Source organism: Trichomycterus rosablanca, chromosome 20, assembly GCF_030014385.1.
Source record: "Trichomycterus rosablanca isolate fTriRos1 chromosome 20, fTriRos1.hap1, whole genome shotgun sequence".
In the NCBI taxonomy this organism is placed as follows: domain Eukaryota; kingdom Metazoa; phylum Chordata; class Actinopteri; order Siluriformes; family Trichomycteridae; genus Trichomycterus; species Trichomycterus rosablanca.
The window spans coordinates 11,214,931-11,242,566 of record NC_086007.1 but is presented as its reverse complement, the minus strand read 5'-3'; the positions used below and the strand labels follow the sequence as shown (position 1 = coordinate 11,242,566).

Sequence of the window (27,636 nt, the reverse complement as noted above, 5' to 3'; positions counted from 1 at the left end):
GTACTAAAATACATCATTTTTCCACACATTTCTGCACCTGGTACTTGTCTACAAAATGCAACCTGCTTGAATATGTAGCACCTGAATATACAGTGCAAGTTTATTTGAAAGGTTGGGGGAGGAGATAATGGTGTGGGGCAGTTTATGATGGTTTGACCTGAACTTCCAGTGAACTGAGTGCTTCAATTTTTGTGTCAGCAGTTTGTAAAATGTAATTTCCTGTTTCAATAAGACAATTCCCTACGCACAGAGCGATAGTTTGGCTTGTTTGGTATTAGCAGTGGAACAACTTGACTGGTTTGCTCTGAGACATAACTGAGTCCATTCAACACATTTGAAATAAATTGGAACACTGTGAGCTCGTTTATTCTTCAATATTGGCACCAAACAACAGTATTGAATGGATGTGAAATCCTTGCAGTCATGCACCAAATGCTAGTTAAAGCTGTAGATGAATTAAAGCTATTTTATTAACAAAAGGGAACCAGGTTGTTCTGTTCTGTTGTTGGGATTTCACAAACCTTTTGCTTTATAGTGTACCTGAATGGGAAAAAATGAAAATTGAGATACATTTTTGTATTACTAACATACAGCTGGGCATCTGAACAGACATGATTGGGTATGTCCGAGGTGGAGGGGATGGCTTATGCCCTGAGATGGATCAGTGCACTGTCTAGGGTATTCCTGCCTTGCGCCCAAAATTAATAACATAATTGTTGAATGTTCCATCCTTTACATTTCTCAAAAGTGTTTTAGGTGTTTAAATGCATAGATGTATTTATATTATTATTTTTAATACATTTGCTTTACTATTTTATTAGCAAATATTTAACAGAACATACACACAGAGTGATACACAATATATAGAGTAAAAAGTGTCATGATGTGATGTTTTTCCTAGAACGCCCACAGTATCGCCCACTCCTGTTGTCTATTGAGCAGCATAAAAGGGATTTTTATGTGGAATATGAAACAGTAGTTCATGTGTGTGTATAGAAGGTGGGAGAGAAGAAATGTGTGTTGGCTTGCCTGGGTGGAAAAATGCAGGGTCACTCAGAGAGCAGTAAAAAGACTTTTATACTGCTCATTCCTTCTCATATCTTTCACTCCATACCCTTCATTATGTAGTTTTTTATGTATATATGTAATACATTAAGAAAAAAACAACAAGTTGTCTTAGTAAGATGGTTTAAATGATTCTGGATTATTTTACTGTACTGAAAATATAATTTTTTAGCGATCTTTAGTGTGTCCAATTTTTACCCAGTTGCACTGCGCTTTCTCTCTACTCGTGCTGACCCCCGTCCCAATTGAGGAGGGCGAACTGACACACGCCCCCTCCGAAACGTGTGCAGTAGCCGACTGCATCTTTTTTTTACCTGCACGAGGCGAGTTCATATGTGGATCAACCTTGTGTATGGAGAGACACACCCTGATCATTTATGCCTCGTCTCTGTGCAGACGCCATCAATCAGCCAGCAGAGGTCATAATTGCATCAGTTATGAGGTCCCTGTCCGACTATTCCCTCTGTGTATGAACAAGCCAGTCGTTGTTCAGAAAACTGCACAGCCCAGCCGAATGATTATAAAAATTATAAATTGGAATTTAATGAATCGCCGAATACATTCCCGTTTACGTTAAATAATATGTTTAATTTTTCTAATCAGCAAAATATTTCGTCATTCTTTAAGCTCTATGGATAAAAGTATTGTCATCCTAGTTAGTACCTAAAAAGTTTAGTAAAGTCTAGTTTAACTGGTAAATATACACGAGGGCTCTTCAAATAATTTCTGCACCTTTAGTCACTTTCTAATGCATTTGTTCCAGCGTTGTACCAACTTTTTAATGCCATCAGCAAAAAATGTTTTTGGTTGAGTGTGTAGCCACTGATGCACCGCTGCTTTCACATCATCATTACATAAAAATCTTCTTCCCCTGAAAGCTTCTTTGAGCATCCAAAAAGGTGGAAATCAAATTGCACTAAATCCAGACTATAAGCTCTCTCTCAGTCTCTTAGACACGACTCCTCCCATCCTCACCGTTTCCAATGAAAATATAAAAGTGCGGAAACTTTTTAAAGATCCCTCATATATAATAAAATCTTTTCACAATATTTTATGGTAGATGGTAAAAGACCTATTTTTTTGCAATCTTGCATTAAACAGTGTAACTTTGAAGGTTATGCCCTGTCCTAACTGCATGTGCAATAACATATACAGTATATACTGTATATATATACACTACAATATACACCGATCAGCCATAACATTAAAACCACCTTCTTGTTTCTACACTCACTGTTCATTTTATCAGCTCCACTTACCACATAGAAGCACTTTGTAGTTCTACAATTACTGACTGTAGTCCATCTGTTTCTCTACATACCTTTTTAATCTGCTTTCACTCTGTTCTTAAATGGTCAGGACCCCCACAGAGCAGATATTATTTAGGTGGTGAATCATTCTCAGCACTGCAGTGACAATAACATGGTGGTGGTGTGTTAGTGTGTGTTGTGCTGGTATCAGACACAGCAGATTGAGTGGATCAGACACAGCAGCGCTGCTGGAGTTTTTAAATACTGTGTCCACTCACTGTCCATTCTATTAGACACTCCTACCTAGTTGGTCCACCTTGTATATGTAAAGTCGGAGACGATTGCTCATCTATTGCTGCTGTTTGAGTTGGTCATCTTCTAGACCTTCATCAGTGGTCACAGGATGCTGCCCACGGGGCGCTGTTGGCTGGATATTTTTGGTTGGTAGACTATTCTCAGTCCAGCAGTGACAGGGAGGTGTTTAAAAACTCATACCAGCACAACACACACTAACACACCACCACCATGTCAGTGTCACTGCAGTGCTGAGAATGATCCACCACCCAAATAATACCTACTCTGTGGTGGTCCTGGGAGAGTCCTGACCATTGAAGAACAGCATGAAAGGGGGCTAACAAAGGATGCAGAGAAACATGTAAAACATGTAAAACATGTAAAACTACAAAGTGCTTCTATATGGTAAGTGGAGCCGATAAAAATGGACAGTGAGTGTAGAAACTAGGAGGTGGTTTTAATGTAATAACACAATATGAAGGGCCTTGCTTTGGGGTCTAGCAGTGGCAACTTGGCACTGGTGAGGCTTAAACCGGCAACCTTCTGGTCAATAATCCACTACCTTAAATGCTAAGCTATTACAGCTGCCCAGTTGCCAAACTTTTACATGAACTGTAATGGAAATAAACCACAAAACCCAGATGCAACTTGTTTGTGTTAATGCCGGCAGGAAACATCCTAAATTACTTAATATAGACCTAATTACTGTTGTACTTATTACAGTGCACAGAAGTAGAGGGTAAAAAACATTTGGGACTTGGTTTACTCCACTCGACGGTGACATTAAAACAAACAATGATGTAATGGTACATCATGACACAAGTACATGTCCGGCATACAATTAAAAATATATATAATCTTTACTTTTGGAAAGTGGATTAAAAACATTAGAATGGCCGAAATACAAAACCAGAATTTAAAAATGGATCCATATTTGTGTGGTCTTTCCTTTACTTAGTCCTTACATCCTATCATCCAGTTGTTTGACACCCCTGCCTCAGCTCTTTGTGTTACCATAGCAATGCACCTCGTCTCCCTTTCCGTTCTCCCTCCTCCATTGTGATGGAGCTGCTGTTTTTCTTGCTCCTCTGGAAGCGTCTCACGCTCCAGTTATGAATGCGCTGCCGGTGTTAACGAGGGAGCTGGCTAATTGCATAGCAGGGAGTCGGGCTTAGGGAGCACGGGTGCGCCACATGGGAGCCGGTTTCCTATGCAAAACAACCTTCCATCTGAGCGCACACATAAACCAACTGTATATTCTGTTAAATATACCCCCCCCCCCCCCCCCCCGCCCCCCACACACACACAAAAACCAAGTGCATAGTGCAACACATGTCATTGTGCGTACAGAAAGAAAGATCTGAGACAGAACCCACACTGTATTAAGTGTAAATACAGTACGTGGGCTGCCGGCGCTACTTTCCTAGCAGACAGCGAGCCCTCAGGCACTAATATGTTTCCATTATAATGTGCCGTCTGAGGCGTGTGAGCAAACCATCATTATGTCACACAGTTACAGAAGGCTGCTGGAAACAAACCATTCTAAAGGCGCCGCACTCATCTAGACGTCCTTATTGTCACACCAGCCCTACCGATCAGCCATAACATTAAAACCACCTCCTTGTTTCCACAAGCACTGTCCATTTTATCAGCTCCACTTACCATATAGAAGCACTTTGTAGTTCTACAATTACTGACTGCAGTCCATCTGTTTCTCTGCATGCTTTGTTAGCCCCCTTTCATGCTGTTCTTCAATGGTCAGGACCCCCACAGGACCACTACAGAGTAGGTATTATTTGGGTGGTGGATCATTCTCAGCACTGCAGTGACACTGACTTGGTGGTGGTGTGTTAGTGTGTGTTGTGCTGGTATGGCGCTGATGGAGTTTTGAAACACCTCACTGTCACTGCTGGACTGAGAATAGTCCACCAACCAAAAATATCCAGCCAACAGTGCCCTGTGGGCAGCGTCCTGTGACCACTGATAAGGGTCTGGAAGATGACCAACTCAAACAGCAGCAATAGATGAGCGATCATCTCTGACTTCACATCTACAAGGTGGACCAACCAGATAGGAGTGTCTAACAGAGTGGACAGTGAGTGGACACGGTATTTAAAAACTCCAGCAGCGCTGCTGTGTCTTATCCACTCATACCAGCACAACACACACTAACACACCACCACCATGTCAGTGTCACTACAGTGCTGAGAATGATCCACCACCCAAATAATACCTGCTCTGTGGTGGTCCAGTGGGGGTCCTGACCATTGAAGAACAGGGTGAAAGCAGGCTGAAAAGGTATGTAGAGAAACAGATGGACTACAGTCAGTAATTGTAGAACTACAAAGTGCTCCTATATGATAAGTGAAGCTGATAAAATGCACAGTGAGTGTAGAAACAAGGAGATGGTTGGATAAAACCATGCACTACACCAGCGCATCAAATGCGCATCAAGAAGAATAAATACACCGCATGAACAAGTAGCAGCATTAGTGCCGATAGGGTCTGATTTATATTCTCTACATGATGTATAGCAGATACTCATTCCCACCTCTGCTAACAGTCAAATGTGGTAATGCAGCCCAATGCAAATGTCAAGCACAGGGGACACCAATTTTTGTTTTTCAGTTATTTGTTTATTTTACTCAGCCTATTTCTAGTTTAGCATCATGATGCCGCAAGCAGGTAGTGTGGGCGCCACACAGCTCCAGAGTTCTGGAGATCTTGGTTCAAACTCCACCTACAATCAAAGTCTTGTGGGTTTCCCACTACCTGCACACTTAACCATAACAGCAAATATGCCAGCTAGTGTAAGAGTTTTTTCTTATGCATAAGTTATTGTCATTTTTTTCACAATTAAACTATCCTAAGTCCCTAATTTTCCTTCAAATCTAGTCATATCCAATTACCCTAATTACATTATGCTTTCTCTGTACCGATACTACTAACACACGCCCCCTCCAACACGTATGCAGTACCGACTGCATCTTTTCATCTGCACGAGGCGAGTTCATAAGCCCTGGTCAGCGCATTATCCCTTGTAACTGTGCAGGCGCCATCAATCAGCCAGCAGAGGACGTAGCTGCATCAGTTATGAGGAACTTTGGTTCAGCTCATCCCACCCTGTGTGAACAACAGTCGATTGTTGTTCATGTAGCTGCCCAGCCCAAACGATGTGGTTGAAATCTCAGCTCTGGTGTGCTAGCGAGTTTTACCACTTTAACGTCTTTACTGCAAAGTACAGATGACCAAATCTGATTCGTCTGCTCGACCTGTAGTCACTTTTCTTTCTGTAGCACGCTTGTTAACTATTGTAACAATGCGCAGTCACCCAAGCGAGGTAGTGCAGAGATGGCAGATATATTGGACATCCCATTCTAAACCATGAATGGGCAACTTTACACAGTCTCCACTCCCCTGGAAGGCTTTCCATTTAGGCTTTACCATTTGTAAGATCTGATGCTAATGCTGAATGAGAAGGCCTGACCTGAAATTGTTCAATGGGGTTAAGGTCAGAAGTCTGGCCACTGGAGTTCCTCCAAACTAGATTTGTCAAGCCTTCTGTTTCCTGACCTCACTTTGTACAAAGGGGTGCAGTCATGCTAAAAACAGGAAAGAGCCTTCCTTAAACTGTTGCTACGAAGTTACAAGCATACAATTTATTTTACAGAATTGATTTAATAGACCTGTTAGCAATGGGCGTAGATGCTACACCTGAACTTAATTATTAGAAGAGTTGTCCACATATTTTTATGCCCATATAGCAGTCATGTTAATTCAAAGCGACTTTTAATAGAGACCAAAGGCAATCCAGATAATTAAAGGTTAAGGGCAAACTGTGACAATCTGAAAGAGATGGAGCTTAAACCAAAGACCTTCCAATAACTACTCCCATACCTTGGTTTAGATTTTTGCTTAAAGGTCATTTCAGAAGGTGAGCAAACTGTATTATTGACTCAAACAGTGGGACAATATGAGCATAAATATCACATCCACATTGCTGGTATTTGTCCAGATTAAGAAAACTACTGGCACCCAGGTGGCATGGCAGGATATTCCGCTAGCACACCAGGGCTCGACTGGATGCTCCCTAACAGGCACAATTGGCAGTCTCTGCAGCAGACAGAATCCAGCCATGTTTATATTGTATATATTGCACCTATTTAATCTTCTACAGTAGGATTGAATTAGTGTGAGAAATTTTGGGGTCACTGTGCATTGGTCTGTGTGTTCTAGTGTGAAGTGCCACTAAATGGCCGGATTTAAGTTTTTCCACTTCGAAGTTCATTGGATTCACAGCTTCTGTCTTTACTTTCAGCCCAAATTAAAATCTACGTTCTGTATGTGCTTAGAATGCTGTTGAATAAAATGTTAAATCATTTGTAATTATTTCATTATCACTTGTCAGATTTCTCGGCATCACAACATCTCAGCATCACACCATCTTACCTCACGGTACAGCTGTTTCTCAGAGAACAGAACAGAATAGAACACATGTACAGTACAATGAAATTCTTTTTCTGGGTGTCCCAGCTTGTTTAAAAGCTGGGGTCAGGGCACAGGGTCAGCCACTGCAAGGCGCCCCTGGAGCCAAGAGGGTTGAAGATCATGCTCAAGGTCCCAACTGTGGCTACATGGCAGAGCCAATATTCTAAGCTACAACCTTTCAACTGATAGCCTAAAGCTCTACTCACTAGGCTACCACTGACCATCAAGTTGGGAAAAGTAAACGTGCTATACTGTAGGAGTAAAGTAAAGCATTAAAACATGCTAGCCCACCAGTTCTGAGATCTCGAGTTTGAATCTCAGCTCTACTATCAGATAGCTGGGCGCCTACCAGACACACGACTGGCTGTATGTACTGTATGTAAAGGGCGGGACAATGGCTGAACAGGGTTTTCTTATAACTGCTGCAATTGTAGTCTCTGTTGGCTGATCGATGGCGCCGGCACATTAGGTCCGAGTCGCGTGACTCTCGTGCATGTGAAAAGAGGCGGTCGGTACTACTCACATTTTAAAGGGCGCGTGTGACGATTTTGTCCCTCCTTGGTCAGGAGTGGAAGTTTTGCAGCAGTAGGGGGTTATGAGAAATGTGATTGGGTAACTGGACAGGACTAGATTGGGAAGAATATTGGGGAAAATTGCATAAACAGAAAATACAAGAAGAAAAGAAGGTAGGGGGAAATAAATAGGTTGACCGAAGTGTAGGGTAGCAATGCTAACAAACCATTGGCAGAATATATTTAATTTCTCTCCCTGTCTTTATGCCTTTTTCTTAGGTGGACACGGAGGTGCTGGACCCACGTGGTCGCTCTCCTCTACATCTGGCCGTAACCCTCGGCCATTTGGAGTGTGCTCGGGTGCTGTTGCATTATGGAGCTGACATTAGTAAAGAGAACAGCAACGGATGGACAGGTATGACTACAACACTGCATGTTTAGAGCAGTCTGTTATTTTGTTATTTTAATAGTGTATTATAATCTGTATTCCCCTCTTATGACAATTTATTTTCTACAAGTGCGGCACCCGACTACCTGCACACTTAACCATAACAGCAAATATGCCGTCTAGTGTAACAGAAGAGTTTTTTCTTTTGTTTGTCATTATCATTTGTTTCACACTTAAACAATTTTTAGTCTACAGACTACAAGAAATCAATCTTTTTTTAAACATCCTCACTACAAATTCAGATGACCAAATCGGATTTGTCTGCTCAACCTGTAGTCACCGTTGCTTCTATAGCCCATTTGTTAACTATAAAAACAATGCATGGTCACCCAAGCAAGGTAGTGCAGAGATGGCAGATGTGAGTATATCTAAAACAACAGTTCACATGATAACGCTGTATTGACTGTAATGTCATGAGACGATTTCACACCTAGGGTCTAATACTTTTATGATGTAATCCATGTTTAAATATTTCTTCTCTCCCTTTCTATACACTCATTTTTGAAACATATGTAATAAGTAGCAATACCAATCTGATACCGTCATTTCTCCTCTCAAACAACTAAGCAGTAATAATACATGTCTCAATGCACCATGGTTAAACTAGCTATCTAAATAACAATGCTCAGACTGTGAAACAAATATTCTAAAGGAATAAATACAGAACCTACAACATCACACTTATGCAAAACTGCTGTTTTTATTTTCACTTTTACACACAGAACATTCAGCAACATTTTTGGTTTCACTTACGTTCGAGCTGTTGTACGTGACACATCTGGCTTTACGGCGTGTCGTCCAAAGTGTCTACAATTGGAAGATGTAGATGTCAATCGAACGCGATGGACCAATTAGAATTGAAGCAGAGTTTGTCACGTTTTTAGATTATTAAAAACCAAAGCGCGCTTATTAAAAAACCCTTCTGGATTTTGAAGAGGACATCTGTGGCTAATCGGGGAAACAGTGTAGGTTAGGGTTAGGGAGATATGTGAGATATCTATAAGTCGGGACAAGATAGGTTTTCTTTATCTCAGGTGAGCGATTTATCATTTAGAAAGCGGTTTTTATTGTGTTTAAACAGTGTTTTTAGATGTGGCAGTAGTAGATGATTTTTTAAAATGCTAAAAGTTCAAGTAGATTAGTGTGTTTTAATTTCTGAATGGCTGTTGCAGATGAGTTGTAGATCAGTGGCACATGGTAATGATGTCATCAAGATGCACCTTGTTACAGCAGTTGCTGTGTGAGCTCCGGCTCCGTTGGAGCGTACCCTCGTGTGTTATTTGCTTTACACACAAACAGTGGCCTTATTTACATTGTGTTATTTATATTAAGTGTTACTTACATTAAGCAACAGTATCAGATCAGATTGCACATTTTTTTCCTTCCGATATCTGATCCAGTGATTTGGGCCAATATCGGACTGATACTGATACAGAGTATCGGATTGGTGCCAGCCCTAGTTATAAGTAACGTGTCTCAGTTAAAGTCAATGTATACGTTTTCACAATGAGGCACTGTGTCATCCATGGGAGAGTTGCAAAGGGCAACCCACTGCTGAAACATGAACTCATCTTGTATTTGCCAAAAACATTTATATGACCCCCAAAACCTTTGGGATAATAATCTGTGTACTGACATGTCACAGGTGAAACGTTTTTGAAGCGTTGGCCCTTTTACGTCTGGCATAAAGCTAAACACTGGAGTCAATCAGCAGTTCATTCTCAAAAACCCGTAATGTAGCTAAATTAAAACAATTCTGCAAAGAACATTACGCTAAGATCTGCCTACATAACAATGTAAAACACTTTGGTTTTGACTAAATCTTCATCTTTAATAAGTGAAATCAGCCTGTAAAAGCTGCATTTGGTGTTTACTCATGTTATCTTTACATTTAAGTGAAGGGCAAATAATATTTCCCAGCAATGTAACTATGCACAAGTGCAAATATTTACAGAACTGTTTCTCTCTTTGTTTCACCTCTTTTTCTGGAACAGTTATACAGGAGGCCATTAGTTTACGAGATCCTGAGCTGGTACGGTTGGTTCTGTGTCACCGGGACTACCAGCGCACCATTAAGAGACTGGCAGAGATCCCCCGTCTACTGGAGAGACTGCAGCAGGTCAGCATTTAGCAACACACAGCAGATTGTGTAGCTTTGACTGAAAACTAATAACCGACTGATCACAAATAGACTCTTGTGCATCTTAACAACAAGAGAAATGTAATACAGTTTGGTCTTTAATTCAATTTAAATATGAGATGGAAATAGAAGCATTTTTTCTACCTTCTGATGACACAATGCAGACACCATGTACTAGTCTCAGCCCTCACATATGAGATCCTTTTAAGCCTGGTTAATGCTTCTCCCAAAAGCAATGAATGAAAGCCTGGGGTGTTAATGGTTTATCAGAACAGCAGGAGGTTTAACGTCTGTCATCACTCGGGTGATCCGAGCTTAATTCCTAGCATGCTACAACAGAGACGAGCATGTTCAGATGTTCATTGTGAGATGTGCAAGACTTCATCAATTCTGATTCCAGCAGAAACAGCTCCACAACTGTGCCAAGAAAGAGAAAAGTGCAACTGGCGATAAATAAATAATGAGATGGTGTTTAAATATATGGATTAGGAAAATAAAATTATGATGTCTTGCTTGTCAGGCAATAAAAGAGTTTAGTATATATTATTAGATAAAGAGAATAGATAGATAGATAGATAGATAGATAGATAGATAGATAGATAGATAGATAGAGAGAGAGAAAGAGAGAGAGCGAGAGAGATAGGCTGCTGCTCTCTATGGAGCTTAGTGATTTATTGATTAATGCACAGTGGTACTGCAACTTTTAAGACCCAGTATTGCCAGTATGTAAACCATACATGCCACACATACATTTTTAGCTTGGTAGCACTAGTAGTGCAATTATTGTAGTGCAACTACTGTATAAGATCTGCAGCTTCGTCTTTCTTTCAAGCATCTGTTTCCTTCAGATTGTCATTATGTTTAATTTTATGGGGTATTAATTACTTCGGGTCTTGGCAAATAAGTCCTGAAGGACCTGAGACTGTGCCCACACAGCATATGTATATTCAACACTTACAACACACTAATTTTATTGAAAATATAATATTAAAACCTTGCTCTTGATTTTAAACCATTTGATTTTGTAAATACAGTTCCAGTTTAAAAGTACCACCTTAAGGTGCTTGGCATGCTTTACAGTGGTACTTGTACACCAGTTAGCGAACCATTGGCTACTAATTGTGAGCCTGTCCAGCTGATAGTATTTAACCAAACTGTCTAGCTAAATTTTAAGTTGCTTTGGATAAAATAAACACATATACATTTAACTTAGCAAAGCAAATTGATTTTAATAGGAGTGCCACTAAATGCTGTGTCACAAACCACATACTACATGTACCGGTGGTGGTGTATTGATTTGAAATCCTGGTCGGTATAATATTTTGTGGTTTGGGCATGGATTTTACTCCAATTACACACAGTACAAGTCTGCACTTTGCCATGCTAAAGCTCTTGGCTTGGCTGGTAAAAGTGGCATATGCAGGCTCATGTGCTGCTTAAGCGTATATGATTTGGTAAGCCACAGAAAACGATAAGACTGACATTTAACTTTGTAAACAGAAGTAACAATAAACATTACTGAGCTAATACTGGGCAAAGGGCAGTGGTAGTTTAGTGGATACTTGACTAGTAATCAGTAGGTCATTGGTTCAAGCTCTACCACTGCCAGGTAGTCACTGTTGGACCCTTAAGCAAAGCTCTTAACTGTCTATACTGTTCACAATTGTTAGTTGCTTTGAAAAGCAGGTGGCTGGTTCAAGCTCCACCAATGTCAAGTTGCTACTGTTGGGCTCCTGAGCTGCTACTTAACCCTCAGTTGCTTGCCCTGTAATTGGTCACAAATGTAAGTCGCTTTGGATAAAAGCATCAGCTAAATTCAGTAATTGTAAATGTAAGTCTAACTCCACAAGTTACAATTCTATTTGAGGGCAGCTAATACTGATGCTAGAATTTTTCTGTTCTGTTTTGTTTCTTTGTAATTGCTCAGTCTTTTACAGCACAATACTTTAGCTTTCTGTGTGCAAAAAGGAACAAAAAAGAACCCAGTCCGGCCGTGTAGGATGCTTAATGCTAAAATTATTTACAAAATCACTTCTTTGTGTTAGCTTGCACAGTTTGTTTGTTTATTAGGATTTTAACGTCATGTTTTACACTTTTGGTTACATTCATGACCTCACTTGCATGTCTTTTGACTGTGGGAGGAAACCAGAGCTCCCTGGGGAAACCCACACAGACACGGGGAGAACATGCAAACTCCACACAGAAAGGACCCGGACCGCCTAACCTGGGGATCGAACCCAGGACCTTCTTGCTGTGAGGCGACAGTGCTACCCACCAAGCCACCATGCCGCCTACATAATCTTTGAGTTTCGTAGTCTGTACAGCTTGTGGAATATGTTGCTATAAAGTTTATAAAGCCCCTGTTTGTCATTTATAGTCACGTGGGATATACAAGTGTGGTTATACAGTGGTACCTTGAAACTCAACGTCAATTGGTTCTGGGAGTGGCGTTGAGTTTAAAAGGTGTTGAGTTTAGGTATATTTTTTCCCATAAGGAAACCTGTTCCATGGTCCCGTGGAACTGCATGTATTTTAGGCTAATGTACACTGAAAATAGCACAAATATAATATAAAAACACTGAATTAAAAAACTGATTCTTACAATTTCTCAGAACCCTGAGCTGTAACACAAGTTTAAAAGTGAAACAGTGAGAAAAATCCAGCAAACACAGATACATGTGGACACTTTCAGAGTGAATCTGACGGTTATTCCACACAAATGCAGATTTGTCTCATCTGTGCACTTTTTTTTCTCCCCCCTTTTTCTCCCACTTTAGCACATCCAATTTCTGCCCGTCAATCATCCTCTCACTAATGCTGGTCCCTGCTCCTGATTGGGAAGGACGAGGCTGCTCCACGCCCCCTCCGACACATGCACAGCAATCGAACATCTTATCACCTACACTTGACGAGTGCAGTGCAGTACAGCGCTGTGTACGGAGAGCCACACCCTCTACCGCACTCCTTTCCCATCTCCGTGCAGGCGCCACCAACCAGCCAGCAGAGGTCGTAATCGCACTAGTCTGCAAGAGAGTCCCCATCCGGCTTAATCCCGCCCCCTATCTGAACAACAGGCCAATCGTTGTTCATGTGGCTGATCAGCCTCAGCCGCCTGGTAGAGCCGGGATTCGATGCGATGTATTCGAGATCTCAGCTCAGGTGAACAGCGTGTGTTTTTACCGCTGCCCCACCTGAGCGGCCTCATCTGAGCACTTTGATGATGTTTTACTGCACCACTCAAGCTGAATGCTGAGCAAAATTGTTTACATTTTCTGTCTTTCAAAGAAATACCAACACAATAACCTCCTGAGACCCGAGCTTTGATTTTTTCAATGCATTTTTTCTATTCCTTTTGTTTTTAACCTTATTAGTTGGGCGGTACGGTGGCTCAGTGGGTAGCACTGTCGCACACTGTCACAGCAAGAAAGTCCTGGGTTCGATCCCCAGAAGGGGTGGTCCGGGTCCTTTCTCTGTGGAGTTTGCATGTTGTCGTGTGGGTTTCCCCTGGGTGCTCTGGTTTCCTCCCACAGTCCAAAGACATGCAAGTGAGGTGAATTGGAGTTACTGAATTGTCCATGACTGTGTTTGATATAACCTGAATCTTGTGTAATGAGTAACTACCGTTTCTGTCATGAATGTAACCAAAGTGTAAAACATAATGTTAAAATCTTAATAACGAAACAAACAAACTTTATTCGTTTTCTAGTACTTTTGCTACCACTAGATGGCAGACAAAAGTGTCCACTAATGGGGACAATCGGTCTAAGTTTAGCAGGTCAAGGAATAAGGCATAACAAAGCCAGAATGTAATGTCCTCATATGTGACACCACAACACACGAGTAAACCACAGCCACCAACTTGGTTCCTGTCCCACATGCTAATCTGTCATAAAGTTCTTTTGCTAGTGCAAATATCCTGTCTTGTGTAGTCGGTCCCTGAGCACTTCCTGATTTTTATGAGTCATCTTTGTCCACAAGAAATACTTGAACCCTTCCATCCTGCCTAATGCTCTGCTTATCTCACCAAACAGATCCTATATAAACCCTATAAACCATCTGTCTCCTTTCTACTTTTTATTGTTCCCCAAACCCACCCCACTTCCTCTTTCTCCCTCTCTCTCAGGCTCAAGACTTTTATGTGGAAATGAAATGGGAGTTCACAAGCTGGGGTATGTACACAGTGTTTTTGCATTTTATTAATTATTGATACTTAGAGCATGCATGTGGTATCATATAAACGTCTGGATGTTTAGACTGAGCTGGTCGACATTCTGAGCACAGCTGTGGCATTAACAATATGGGTATGTGGTGGTACAAGGTTATCAGGTTTTATCAATCACTGCCCAACAGTCATGTGGTCCAAAACTGACACCCATTTCTGGTTACACTACTATAAAAACCTAGTGTGCTTGGGAATGCTGGATTTTTACATTTGGAACATCCTTCTAACAACCAACAACACAAAGCCATCAACACAAAGCCATCAAAAGCAATCACCTGTTAACATAGTAAGTAAAACACACTGGTCAGAGTATTAATAAAGCCCTGCTGACACAGGGAGAACATACAAAACACCTCACAAACAGTCACCACAAGCAAGAATACAACTCAGGTCGCCAGGATCTATGCTGCTGTGCAGCACTGGCTCTACTAGCTGTGCCATCAAGTTTCTATATTTCATTATTTTTCATTTCATGTCATTTTATTATCATGTTTTACCACCACTTTATCCTGGTCAGAGGTGCAGTGGGTCCAGTTTCCCCTGAATAACTGGACACAGTGCATTAACACACCCCGGACAGGATGGCAATCTATAGACAGAGGGCATCCACACAAACGTCTTCTCCCGCTGCTACTATGATAACAATCTCTGGGACGGGTCAGGGCACCTGCCCGAGTATGTTGGGCGGGAAGGGGAGGGGGGTTGGCACATAGAGCATAGCGTGAAGCTCTGTATGCAATAAGGCTGTGTGTGGGAACCCAAAACTGGTAGGTGATAAAAAAGCGGCTGGCAACTGGGTGCATGTCAGAGAGGGTGTGCGATGGTCTATAGCGCTCCTTGGCCAGAACAGAGGTAGTGCAAGCAGATGTGGAGTTAAATTCAGGAGGAAAAAGGGGGAAGTACGGGTACATTGGGGCAGGAAAACAATAGTCCAAGACCAATCAGAAGCATATACCAGAGAGAGTTTCTTGTATCAGTGAGCGTTGGTGGAGGCTCAGCAGGAGTTGGAGAGATCACTTCTGGGCTCAGTGCCATCTGCATCTTTTTGCCACACTTCTCCCCCATCTCTCTATTTTTTATTTTGTTTTGTTCCAAGTCCAAGAAGTCCAATAAAATTGAGGTAATCAGTGTTTACTGACTTGCTTGTGTGCTGACATTGTTTTTTGGGTTCAATAACTAAATACTTACATTCTTGTTAATGGAATAACTTGAGGCTAAGAGTGAAGGTTAGGCTTCACCATTGGAATCACCAACAGGATGGACACCACCATCCTCAATACACAGACTCAAAGCAACATGGCTCTTTTGGAGCTGGGTTTGATCCTCACCTCAAGCCACTGTCTGTAGGGACTTTTGCATGGTCTTCCAATGGGTTCTCTGGTTTTCGTCCCCCTCCTTATACATGTATTGACTGCTCTAAGTGTACCTAGATTTCACAGAATTAGTGTGTGTTGTCTTGTCCATAGTGTATTCCTGCTTTGCCCCTAGTGTTCTGAGATGGTGTCAAAAAAAAAACTGGTTTAAAACTCAGTTGAGGACAGACCTGGTTGGTCACTGTATGTGTCTGAGGAAGAAAAGGCAAGATAAGGAGTCACCGCAATACTGGGCGTGAAATGAACCTTTTCCTGTGTAATATGCAATTTGCTGTGAAATTCAAACATTTAATGTTTGTGTTTAGCGATTTAACGTTTTTCATTTACTAGTGCCTCACGTTTACTAGTTAATTTGAACTGTGAGGTGGTCCTAGTGTAACAGAGCATCTTTAGAGTTTGCTGAGTCCATAAAAAAAGAAATAAACTGTAAATAGACAAACTTTCAAAAGCAGCATAGTTTACAGGCTTGTTCTTTTGAGGTGCAGCACAGACAACACAGAGATGATCATGTGTGTAGAGAAGCACACTTTTCCATTGATTATGGAATCCACAAAGGGACAAAATGCTTTCAATTTGTTAACACATACATCAAACATTGTCAGCACACGACACCACAGAAAAATCTGTTACACTAGCAATCCTACAGCAACTTTGTTAGCAATCGGTTAGTCAAAATGTCCAAGATGTTGAATTCTAAAGCAACTAAAAACACTACACGGGTAATTTCCAAACAGTTCTGTGGGAGTGAATTTTCTTATTTGAGACCATCGCTGGATGTTCTAGGTTTATATTCAACTATAAAGGTCGGCTGTGCTGTGTATTGTAGTTTCCTTTTATTCTATCATTCAATTTATGAGTGTTATTTAATGACTGCTGTGAAATGTCACTTTTATGTAAAAATCTGTGAAATCTGTGAAATTAAGCACACTTTCCTGGTAAGTTAGTAGGACCCTAGTTATGCAGGATATAATACAAATAGGTCGAGGTTTAGATGGCATGGTTCAGAATAGTGCTTTGGCGCTTCCCAATGTACTGTACTTAGATGTCCTTGTTGACAATGGTTTTTATGCATGCTACTTCCAAGTCTTTTATTATATATTAATTATTAACAGTGGTCAGATCTGACTTTTTTAAAACTTAATGGGATTTAATCTTTATAATGCAAAACAGTTGCAAAATATGTGTTTGTGTTTACCTCAGTGCCTCTGGTGTCGCGGATCTGTCCGAGCGACACGTATCGTGTGTGGAAAAGTGGCCAGTGCCTGCGGGTGGACACCACACTAATGGGGTTTGAGCAGATGACCTGGCAGCGAGGCAACCGTAGCTTCATCTTTAAGGGACAAGGTTATTAAAGGCTGATTAAAACTTATTCTATTTTTTTATTTTTAATAGGTCAAAGTATTCTTGCTATATTTTTAAATTGATTCAATTGCCATAGATTGCTTACCTCTGTATCACGTCTTCCTTTCCTCCTGATGCTCAGACTCCAGCGCCATGGTGATGGAGGTGGACCACGACAGACAGCTGGTGTTCTGTGAGACGCTGCCATGCCTCCCGTCCTCGCCCTCTTCTCGTCCCGACAGTGCCACTCTCGGCCTCTTGGGGGTGCTGCAACCAAGCGATGAGCAGGTAGCTGCTCGCCTCTCGGCGCCAGTTGTCACCACCCAACTGGATACCAAGAACATCTCATTCGAACGGTAGGTTGGAAGAAGTCTTTCATTCATTCACTTGAGCAGGGTGTGGAGTCTATCCTGGAAACACCAGCCACAAAGAGGGTTTTTTATTATTATATTAGGATTTTAAGTTCATGTTTTACACTTCTGGTTACATTCATGACAGAACAGCTTGATAAACTTACCTCTGTCTGCAGGAACAAGACGGGTATTCTTGGCTGGTGCAGTGAGAAAACAGAGGTGGTGAATGGCTATGAAGCCAAGGTACTGCCTTTACACCTAAAGCACAACACATATGCACTTAAATATTTATCACCGATTAAGTATAACATTATGACCACCTTCCTAACTGACTGGATTGCGACTATGTAGCCCCATACACAACAAACTGCGATCCACTGTGTATTCTGACACCTTTCTATCAGAACCAGCATTAATTTCTTCAGCAATTTGAGTTACAGTAGCTCGTCTGTTGGATCGGACCACACGGGCCAGCCTTCGCTCCCCACGTGCAACAATAAGTCTTGGCCGCCCATGACCCTGTCGCCGGTTTACCACTGTTCCTTCCTTGGATCACTTTTGATAAATACTGACCACTGCAGACCGGGAACACCCCACCAGAGCTGCAGTTTTGGAGATGCTCTGACCCAGTCGTCTAGCCATCACAATTTGGCTCTTGTCAAACTCGCTCAAATTTAACTGCTTCTAACACATCAACTTTGAGGATAAAATGTTCACTTGCTGCCTAATATATCCCACCCACTAACAGGTGCCGAGATGAAGAGATAATAACTGGTATTCACTTTAAGTGTCAGTGGTCATAATGTTATGCCTTGTTGGTGTATACATATAGTGCAGTTTATATTTACAGCTTCAACAACAAGAATGTGTAGTCAGCTTTTACGAGGAAAAAATGTCAGATCAATAGCATCAAATGTATAATTTACATATTTTTGTGTTTATTGTGTTCTAGGTGTACTGCGCCTCCAACGTAGAGCTGATCACCCGAACGCGGACCGATCATCTCGGTGAACAGCACAAAGCCAAACCCAAAAGTACGAAAGACTTACATTGTGGTCAAAAATATGTAGACACCTGTTCTAAGTTCAAGTGCCCTAGCCAAACACACTGAGTTTCTGTAAACCAAGATCTTGCTTTGTGGACTAGGGCACGGTAGGCAGATCAAATCACATCAAATCAAAGTGTATTTGTCACCTACAGGTCATACATGGTATAACTAGCAGTAAAATGCTTTAAATTCAGTCCCCCAGTGGAGGGATCGATCCAACAGTGTAGAGTATTAAGTCTAACTTTGGAAGTATATAGCTGGAAGCATGTAATTGCCTTTATATAACTGATTTATTACATCTATTAGCAACTGTTGTTGCTGAAACACATGAGTTCAATAATTAGAATTATACTTGTGTTCATATAGTGTATTTGGCACAACTATACATTGGTTTTACCCAGTCTGTTTCTGTGGTCCTGAACGCTTTGGGATCGTAGGTGTGTTTTTCCTAAAAAAAAAAGTGTAGATTCTTTGTTCTTTTTGTTTAGGTAGTAAAACTCCACTCCAGTCTTTCCTGGGCGTTGCAGAGCAACACATGGGGCACACCAATGGGGTAAGTGTACTTTATTGTAAGCCATTACACTTGCCAACCACCACTGAGACCCGGGTCGAATCTCAACAGGTGTTATCTGCCAGCCGGGTGTCTACACATGATTGGACATGATTGGCTATGTCTGGGGAAGGGAATGTCCAAAGCACTGCAATGTATCAAGGCCCTGTCTGGTGTGTATTCCCGCCCTACGCCCAGTGTTTCTGAGAAAACCAGACCCTCTGTGGCCCTGACCAGAATAAACCAGTGGTAACAACAAACATGAAATAATAAAACATTATTAATCCTGCCCCACATCATCCAGCAAACATTCAGCCTCTGCACTTGCATGTCATGTGTTTTTATTATTCTGGGAATATCCAGTTTCTATGTTTGGAGTGTATTAATGACATTTTCTGTTTTGGCAGTCTGGGAATATTTTTCCCTCTGCATTTGGCTTGAGTATGAGCTGGTCTTCATGAGATTTCTTAACCTCTTGAGACCCTGCAGTCACATATGGGGACATTACATTGGCTTTGTTATGCCTTACACCTCATTCAGTTTAATTTAGACCTGTTGTCCAGATTAATAGACACTTTTGAGTACTAAACAAAAAAAAAAAAGCATTTGAAGACTAAATCCTGTATTCATGAAGAAAGTAATTTTGTTTTCCGAGCTTTTAATTTCAATAAAAATAAGGAGATTGCTTCATAATAAAAGTCACCAAATAATACTGGTATTGAATCAAATATACATGTAACTGAACAAATAAAATACAGTGGTACCTGGTTCTGGGAGTGGCATTGAGTTTAAAAGGCGTTGAGTTTTAAGGTATTTTTTCCCATAAGAATGTATGGGAAACCTGTTAATGTGTTCTGTGGTCCCGTGGAACTGCATATATTTTAGGCTAATGTAAAATAATGGGATTGTTTTATAGACTCTAGACTTACTGATACCCCCTAGGGGGCCTTAGCCACCTGGCTGAGAACCACTACTCTAGCCTACAGGTTTTCAGTCCGTGCCCATAACCCCAATCGCATCTGTAGGAACGCCAAACTCCTCACCCAAACCATTCCCCAGCAAGCTTTGAAAAATATAAGGAATGTCTTGATAGTGTGTGAATATTATACAACCCCACATTTACAGTAAATAAACCACCAGCTTATTAGGATTTGGGGGAGCCAGGTAGTAATATGTTCTACATTATGTGTGTGTGTGTTACAGCAAACAATGGTGACCCAGACGTCCTGCCCAGTGACAAACACCAGAGCCCTGTCTGCAGAGGAATACTTTAATCCAAGTCCCAGTCAGTACCAAAAAGATATTGGTCAGCCCTGCCAACTCACCACCAAAACACAAAGGTGCTTATGTAAAATCTAACTGCTAACACATCTAATAACTCAAACATGTGTGTCACTCTAACACTGACGTCTTTGGTGACGTGTAGTTTAAAACAAAGTTTTACCTTGTCGCCCTGTGTTTCCAGGTTCAAGGCTAAGCTCTGGTTGTGCGAGTCTCATCCTCTGTCTCTGGCTGAGCAGGTGGCTCCCATCATCGACCTCATGGCCATCTCCAACGCCCTGTTCGCTAAGCTCCGAGACTTCATCACTCTCCGTCTTCCTCCAGGATTTCCTATAAAAATAGGTAAAGCACGGACAGGGACCTCATAACTGATGCAATTACGACCTCTGCTGGCTGATTGATGGTGCCTGCACAGAGTGGAGGGATAATGTGTTGATCAGGGTGTGGCTGTCCATACACAAAGGCTGATCCACATATGAACTCGCCCGATCGTGCAGGTGAAAAGATCCGGTCGGCTACAGCACACGTCGGAAAGGGCGTGTGACAGTCTCGCTCTCCTCAATCGGGGCGGGGGTCAGCACAAGTGGAGAGGATGCATAACGCAATCGAGTGAAAATTAGACGCGCTAAAAAAATTGGGAGAAAAAGGAGTCTGTTTTACTACCGCTTTATACTGGTCAGGGTTGCGATGGTTCCGATTCATCAGGCGAAAGTTAGAAAACACCCCAGGCAGGTTGCCAGTCTATCACAGGGCAAACAATCACACACACATTCACAACTAAAATTATTTTTGTATCTCAAATTAACCTGACTGAATGTCTATGGACTGTGGGAGGAAACTGGAGCACCAGGAGGAAATCCTCACGGACACGGAGAACAAGCAAACTCCACATAGAATGGACCCAAAAAGGTTGCCAGTCCATCACATGGCAAACACACACATACACATTCACACTTACGAAATTAACCTGTGGGAGGAAACCGGAGCACCTGGAGGAAACCCACACAGACACAGGGAGAACGTGCAAACTCTACATAGAAAGGACGGCCAGGGAATCAAACCCAGGCCCTTCTTGTTGTGAGGCCACAGTGCTATAGCGCTCCATCTGACATGTATGCTTTTTGATTTATTGCCAATTTGGCAGTTTGGTCATGTTCTTATTAATTGCATATTTAATGCATTTCTGCATTATGGACAATCCATTACTGGAGAACACCCAGTCTTTCATATGGGATGGATTTTTCCACGGCCAGGGAGTATTTACCATCAGTAAATACAAGATCTACAGAAAGTAAATATAAGATTTACCTGTGACAAACATAAAACAATCTGTTTATACAAAGGAGCTTTTTTTTGTACCTCCATCACTTGTGCCAGCGGGCGGCACAGTGGCTAAGTGGGTAGCACTGTCACCTCACAGCAAGAAGGTCCTGAGTTTGCATGTTCTCCCCGTGTCTGCGTGGGTTTCCTTCGGGTGCTCCGGTTTCCTCCCACAGTCCAAAAACATGCAGTCAGGTTAATTGGAGACACTGAATTGCCCTATAGGTATCTAGCCACTAGGATGCATAAACCAGTGCATTGTGGTGCCGGTCCCAAGCCCGGATAAATAGGGAGGGTTGTGTCAGGAAGGGCATCCGGCTTAAAACTGTGCCAAATTAATAATGCAGATCACGATCCGCCGGCAACCCCTAAGGGGAGCAGCCGAGGAAATAGAGTTCACCTGTGCCAGCACCTTGACCAGACAGTTGGTCTATTGCAGTGGAAGGAAGGTGAATCCTGAACCCTGACTCAGACATATAAAATAAGCTGGGGTCAGCCATTGTACGGTGTCCCTGGAGCAGACAGGCCCCAACAGTGGCTGCAGAGCCTGGATTTGAACCGGCAATCTTCTGACTGGTAGCCCAAAGCTCTAACCACTAGGCTACCCGTCCCATAATAACAATAATAATATAGTCAATAAAGCACATTAAATCCACTCCCTCACTACTGCTATGCACTAGGCACTGCAGTGGATCAATGCTCTGTCCAGTGTGTTTTTCTTTATCCTGCACTCTGGACCCTTATCAAAAAAACAATGAATGAATGAATAAATGACTGCTGTGCACTTATTATCTCACCTCAGAAATCCCCATCTATCACATCCTGAATGCACGGATCACCTTTGGAAACCTAAATGTCTGTGACGAGGGAGGAATGGGTCGAATTGAGGGGGAAGCAGACAGACAGAAGGAAAGTCCCAGGACAGAGACACCATCTCCAGGCAGCGACTCATCCAGTGTGTCCAGCTCCAGTTCCACCAGTAAGAAGCAGCCTGTCTTCTACTAATACAGTTTAAATCAGAAGTTTACATGCACTTGTAAGCGACATGCTTGGGTATTTCACCTAGCAGATCTTCATTTTCCAGATGACTGAAATCCCAACAGACATGTTACCTACAAGTGTATGTTAACCATTTATACAGCTGCATCAATCCTGCTTTTTACTGGTAGCACTGATACAGTGTGTGCATGTGTGCATGTGTGTTTACCTCAGATTCATGCCGTGCTGGTGAAATTCCAGCATGTGTGTTTGAAGCTCCCAGAGGTTACAGTATACTGGGAGGGAATCAGAGAGAGCGCCTGCGTGAGGAAGAGGATGATCTGCTACAGTTTGCCATCCAGCAGAGTCTACTGGAAGCAGGATCAGAGTATGATCAGGTCAGACAAACACATAACACATAAACACATAACATGGCTGTGATAGGCTTCATCAAAAGTGCGTCAGAGAGCAGACAGTAGAAACATTTAGCTGGTGGACCAGGACCATTTTCAGTACTATATAAACATAGCAGGTGCAGGATTGTTGTTGGGATTTTTAAACATCTCAGTGTAAATGCTGAGAGTAGAATAAGGCTTCAACCAAACATATAAAGCCAGCGGCGTCCTGTGATAAGAATGTGTACGACGAGTACAAACAAGGTGTGTTTTCCAAAAAAGAGGCCAGTTCTAAAAATTTCAACAATACTAAATCTGATACTCACACCAGAACACACACTACCATATAATTACACATCAATAATTACTATAATAGTGTCATTTCAGTGCTGAAAGTGGTCCATTGGGGTCTCTTTAGATTGATAAGTGGGGTATAGGAAAGTGACAAAGTGGACAAAGTGTACAGAGCAACAGATGGGCTACATTCAGTAATTGTGTACCCATAACAGCCCCGGTTCTGGACTGCTTTGCTTGGGGGGGCAGTAAAACCTAATGAGGGGGCATGTTGATAGTCATGTTTTTGAAGCCAGAAATATATTCAAGGCTTGATTTGTGCATGAATGATGACAGCCAAGCTATTGATACTGGCTTAAAGTGATGTATGAGGTAAAGAAATAAAAATGCATGTTTTCGAACTTAAACTTAAAACCCAATGATTAAAAAATACATGTTGATTATGTAAATGGAGAAAAAAGATTATCTAATTGTATTTCATTTTAATACGCCCCCTTAATTAAATTGCCATTACTAATAGAACAACTCTATTTCTTGAAAGGCTTTAATACAAATTTAAGTCAAAGCTGACAAATGTACCTACACACAGACTGAGAATATTCAAACGTGGAAATAGGAATGAGTGAGAATATTTATATTATTGGGAAATTAAAATATAAAGAAAACAAAAGAATACTAATTCTGTTAAAAAAAAGTGTTTACCAGTATACCTGCCTCTCGCTCACACTAACAGAACATATACTGCCGAACTGAACTGTTTGGGGCAGTCTGCCGATTTTTATATGACTCAAAGAGCCAATCAGGAATAAGCAAGGAAATATCTTCACACTGTAAAACAAAATGCATTTTTGTGATTGGTTCAGAGATAATTTTAAAAATAGCCGTTGCTTGCATTGTGCTTGGGGGGGCAAAGACACAATTTGGGGGGGCAATGCCTGCCTCAGCCCCCCCCTAGCGCCGGCCCTGACCCATAACATTTATCTGTACGGTAGGTGAATCTCATGTAGTCATGAATGTACATACCAGACAGGTGTACTTAACAAAGTGCTCAGTAAGTATAGCTTACTGAATATTTGTTACTGTATCACTGTGCTGTTATGGTGCATAAATGTGCTTTTTACAGCTTCTTATAACGGTGTAGAAGGTGAAACACCTGCAGTGCTGAAGAATGAACCCAATTGCGAGAGACTTAAAAAAGGTAGAGCAATTCCGAGGCCAAAGTGGTCCTTTGGAGTCTCTTTTGATTGATAAGTGGGGTATAGGAAAGTGACAAAGAGCAACAGATGGGCTACATTCAGTAACTGTATACCCACAATGTTTATCTGTATGGTAGGTGTAGCTTATAAAAATCTATATGAATGTATTTACTGTGTCACTGTGCTGTTTTGGTGCATAAACGTGCTTTATACTGCTTCTTATAACAGTATTGATAATAATGGACTGTAAACATATAGATGTATGTACGTGTGTATATATGCATATGCATGCATGCATATACAGTATATATAGACTTGTACATAGTATTATGTTCAGTTATTGCACAACTCCTCCTTGTCATTTTACACATTTGTTTCCCTTTTCTACTTTAAGTTGCTTGTTTTTGTAATTCTAATTTAAATTTATATTTTAATTGTATTTTTTTATTTTAAATTTTCTACACGTTTTACATTCAACATTAGTTTTATTCTGGAGTAATATTTTTTGTCCAATTTTGTATATTTACTAATGTGGCCGAGCAGTCACAAAGCATTTTACTGCCAGTTGTCAGTTTGACTGTTTTTTTTCTACAGGTGACGATTTGGGAGGCTCTGACCAACAGTAAGCCAGGAACTCATCCTTTCTCATGTGATCCCAGCCGACTGGAAAGGTCTGCAGTCAGTATCTTTTCTTTTGTGTAGTTTCAGATCTTTGTTGTTTGTATTGTAACAACACAGATAAGCTGAGGGTCAAATCTGCTATAATTCCACACAGAACTCCAGAAATGGACCAGACAAAGTTAATGGCACCCTCAATTTAATATTTGGTAACACAAAATTAAAATCAATCGCTTCTTGTCACCATCAATGGGTTTTTACACATATCTACTGAAATTCTGGACCATTCTTCTTTTGCCAGCTGCTCCAGATCTCTCCGATTTTAAAACTGCTGTTTTGTATTCGTTTCACTAGTATATATAATTGGATTTAGATCTGGACTCATTGCTGACCACTTCGAAACTTTTAAAGCAAGCTTTGGGTCATTGTCCGGCTGGATGATTCATGACCCCTGAAGGAGACCCAGATTTCTGACACCGAGCCCTACAATGTGCTCCAAAATTCTTTAGTAGTCTCCAGATTCTACAGTATGATGCCGTGCAACAGTTAAGGCACCCAGTACCAGAAGCAGCAAAGCAACCCCCAATCAATAGTGAGCCTCCACCATATTTCACTATAGGAACCATGTTTTATGAAGGCCTCACCTGGAACGTCGATTGAGGCTTTCTTGACCAACATCACTGTTCTGCCATAAAAATACTCTTCTGACAGGGCACAAATTCCAACAGACTTACATAAGTATTGTAAGAAGCCTTTTTAGAAGAGTGACTTGTTATAGCTGAAAATATCACATAGAGGTCACAATATTTTTTTGGTCAGGAGTCGAAATACTTTCAGCCATAGTGTGTCTGGTCCTTGTCTGATAAAATGTCATTAAAGCTCAGTAGAAATGATGCTTTGCCAACGAGACTACTGTGCGGTTGTCTCATTTCTACTACCAGTACCATTGCTCCCTAGAGTATAGAGCAGTATGGGCCTGTCAAGTAGGAGTAGCAGCAAGATGATACCCTATCCTAACCTTTTCTTCCTCAGAGACAGCCAACTGTGTATGTAGAGTGCCCCACCAGGCTGGTGGCACAACTAAAACCTGAACCCGAGTACCCTAAAACAAATCTTAGTTTTTTTTTTATTAACCAGAACTTCCCAGCACATAAGCAGCCCTGAGTCCAGCCCTGACTGCACGCCCACCACCGAGACACCTCGCACCTACGACGAGCAGCTACGCCTCGCCATGGAGTTGTCGGCACGCGAACAGGAAGAGGCGGAGCTCCGGCAAAGACAAGAAGAGGAAGAGCTGCAGCGCATTATACAGCTCTCTCTGATGGAGAAGTGATGGGAATCAGGGATAGGAGGTCCAGTTTGTGCAGTAATGATCCAGCGTCTGTTCCACGTCACGTCCCATCTCTTCCATCAGCCTGAGGCTCAACCGTCACTAACTACACTCAGCATCATGGGAATCTGCCTCTGTTCACTTTAACAAGTTTACAACCACAAGTCACGCAATCATTTCAGTCAGTTCAGTGTATAAATAATTAGATCTGAGAGGTAAACAGAGCTTAAGCTTTAGCAGCGATGTTAGCATCTCTCATTAAGCATGATCAGAGCTTCACACAGATCAAGGCTCACGTCCCTCACTTTCTGAGCCAGAGAGGTTTACAAAACTCTTCATTTTTTACAGAATTGCATTGTATACACATTTGGTTTTCATTTTTGCACAAATCTAAATTGCACTCTTATTGAGATGAGCAGCGGTAATAGAATGTAAACGTTGAGAGACTCGGGCTGAGCTGGACCCTCGGCAGCTATTTTCAGTGCACAGTAGAAACAGCATGTCACGTTTGGGCGGTTCATACCCGCTCAGCTTCATTTTCTTAATTTTAATAAGCAAAACAGTAGAATTATACAGTCTGGATATGTAAAGCTGGCCAGTATGGAGCACTAATGTGATATAGTGAGGGGAAAACGTATTAAACCACTTTTTTTTCCCCCATCCAGCGCAGAACAAGTGTATGAGCTACACATACCATATTAATGCACTTTGTGGGTATACAATTACTGATTGTAGACCCTCTGTGCTATGTATACATTACTGCAATGGGAGGTGAGGGAAGGGGGTTGTACAGAGGCTACGGTCAGTAATTGTATAGCAACATAACATTTTTTACTAATTAATGTATAAGCTACACCCTCCTTGCATATTGTGGGTATATAATCACTGATTGTAGCTCATTGTACAGTTTATCATGAGATTTAGCCACCACCCAAATAACCTCAACCAATAGGGTTTCTATGGGGGTCTTTTTAATAACTACAACAGGAGGTGGGGGAAGGGGGTTGTACAGTAATTGTATGCCCACAAATTGCATCTACAGGATAGATGTAGTTTTTTGAAAATGTTAAACATGATAGTTAAATTTAGTAAAAAGGGAGGCGAGTGTAACATCTTTGTAGTTTTACATATAAACAAAAA

The 27,636-nt window shown here is 41.5% G+C and overlaps 1 protein-coding gene across 1 annotated transcript in view; it reads left to right on the top strand.

Annotated features, from left to right (window-relative positions):
• ankrd13b (ankyrin repeat domain 13B) overlaps positions 1-26,499 on the top strand; it is a 39,238-nt gene extending 12,739 nt beyond the window's left edge. The window contains exons 2-15 of the mRNA XM_063016735.1: positions 7,889-8,024; positions 10,052-10,176; positions 14,321-14,366; positions 16,993-17,136; positions 17,276-17,489; positions 17,663-17,729; positions 18,439-18,520; positions 19,023-19,087; positions 20,288-20,424; positions 20,550-20,707; positions 22,488-22,664; positions 22,898-23,061; positions 25,143-25,219; positions 26,304-26,499. Coding sequence (XP_062872805.1) covers positions 7,889-8,024; positions 10,052-10,176; positions 14,321-14,366; positions 16,993-17,136; positions 17,276-17,489; positions 17,663-17,729; positions 18,439-18,520; positions 19,023-19,087; positions 20,288-20,424; positions 20,550-20,707; positions 22,488-22,664; positions 22,898-23,061; positions 25,143-25,219; positions 26,304-26,499 — 1,788 coding nt within the window. The remainder of the gene's footprint in view (positions 1-7,888; positions 8,025-10,051; positions 10,177-14,320; positions 14,367-16,992; positions 17,137-17,275; positions 17,490-17,662; positions 17,730-18,438; positions 18,521-19,022; positions 19,088-20,287; positions 20,425-20,549; positions 20,708-22,487; positions 22,665-22,897; positions 23,062-25,142; positions 25,220-26,303) is intronic.
• The last annotated feature ends 1,137 nt before the right edge of the window (positions 26,500-27,636 follow it).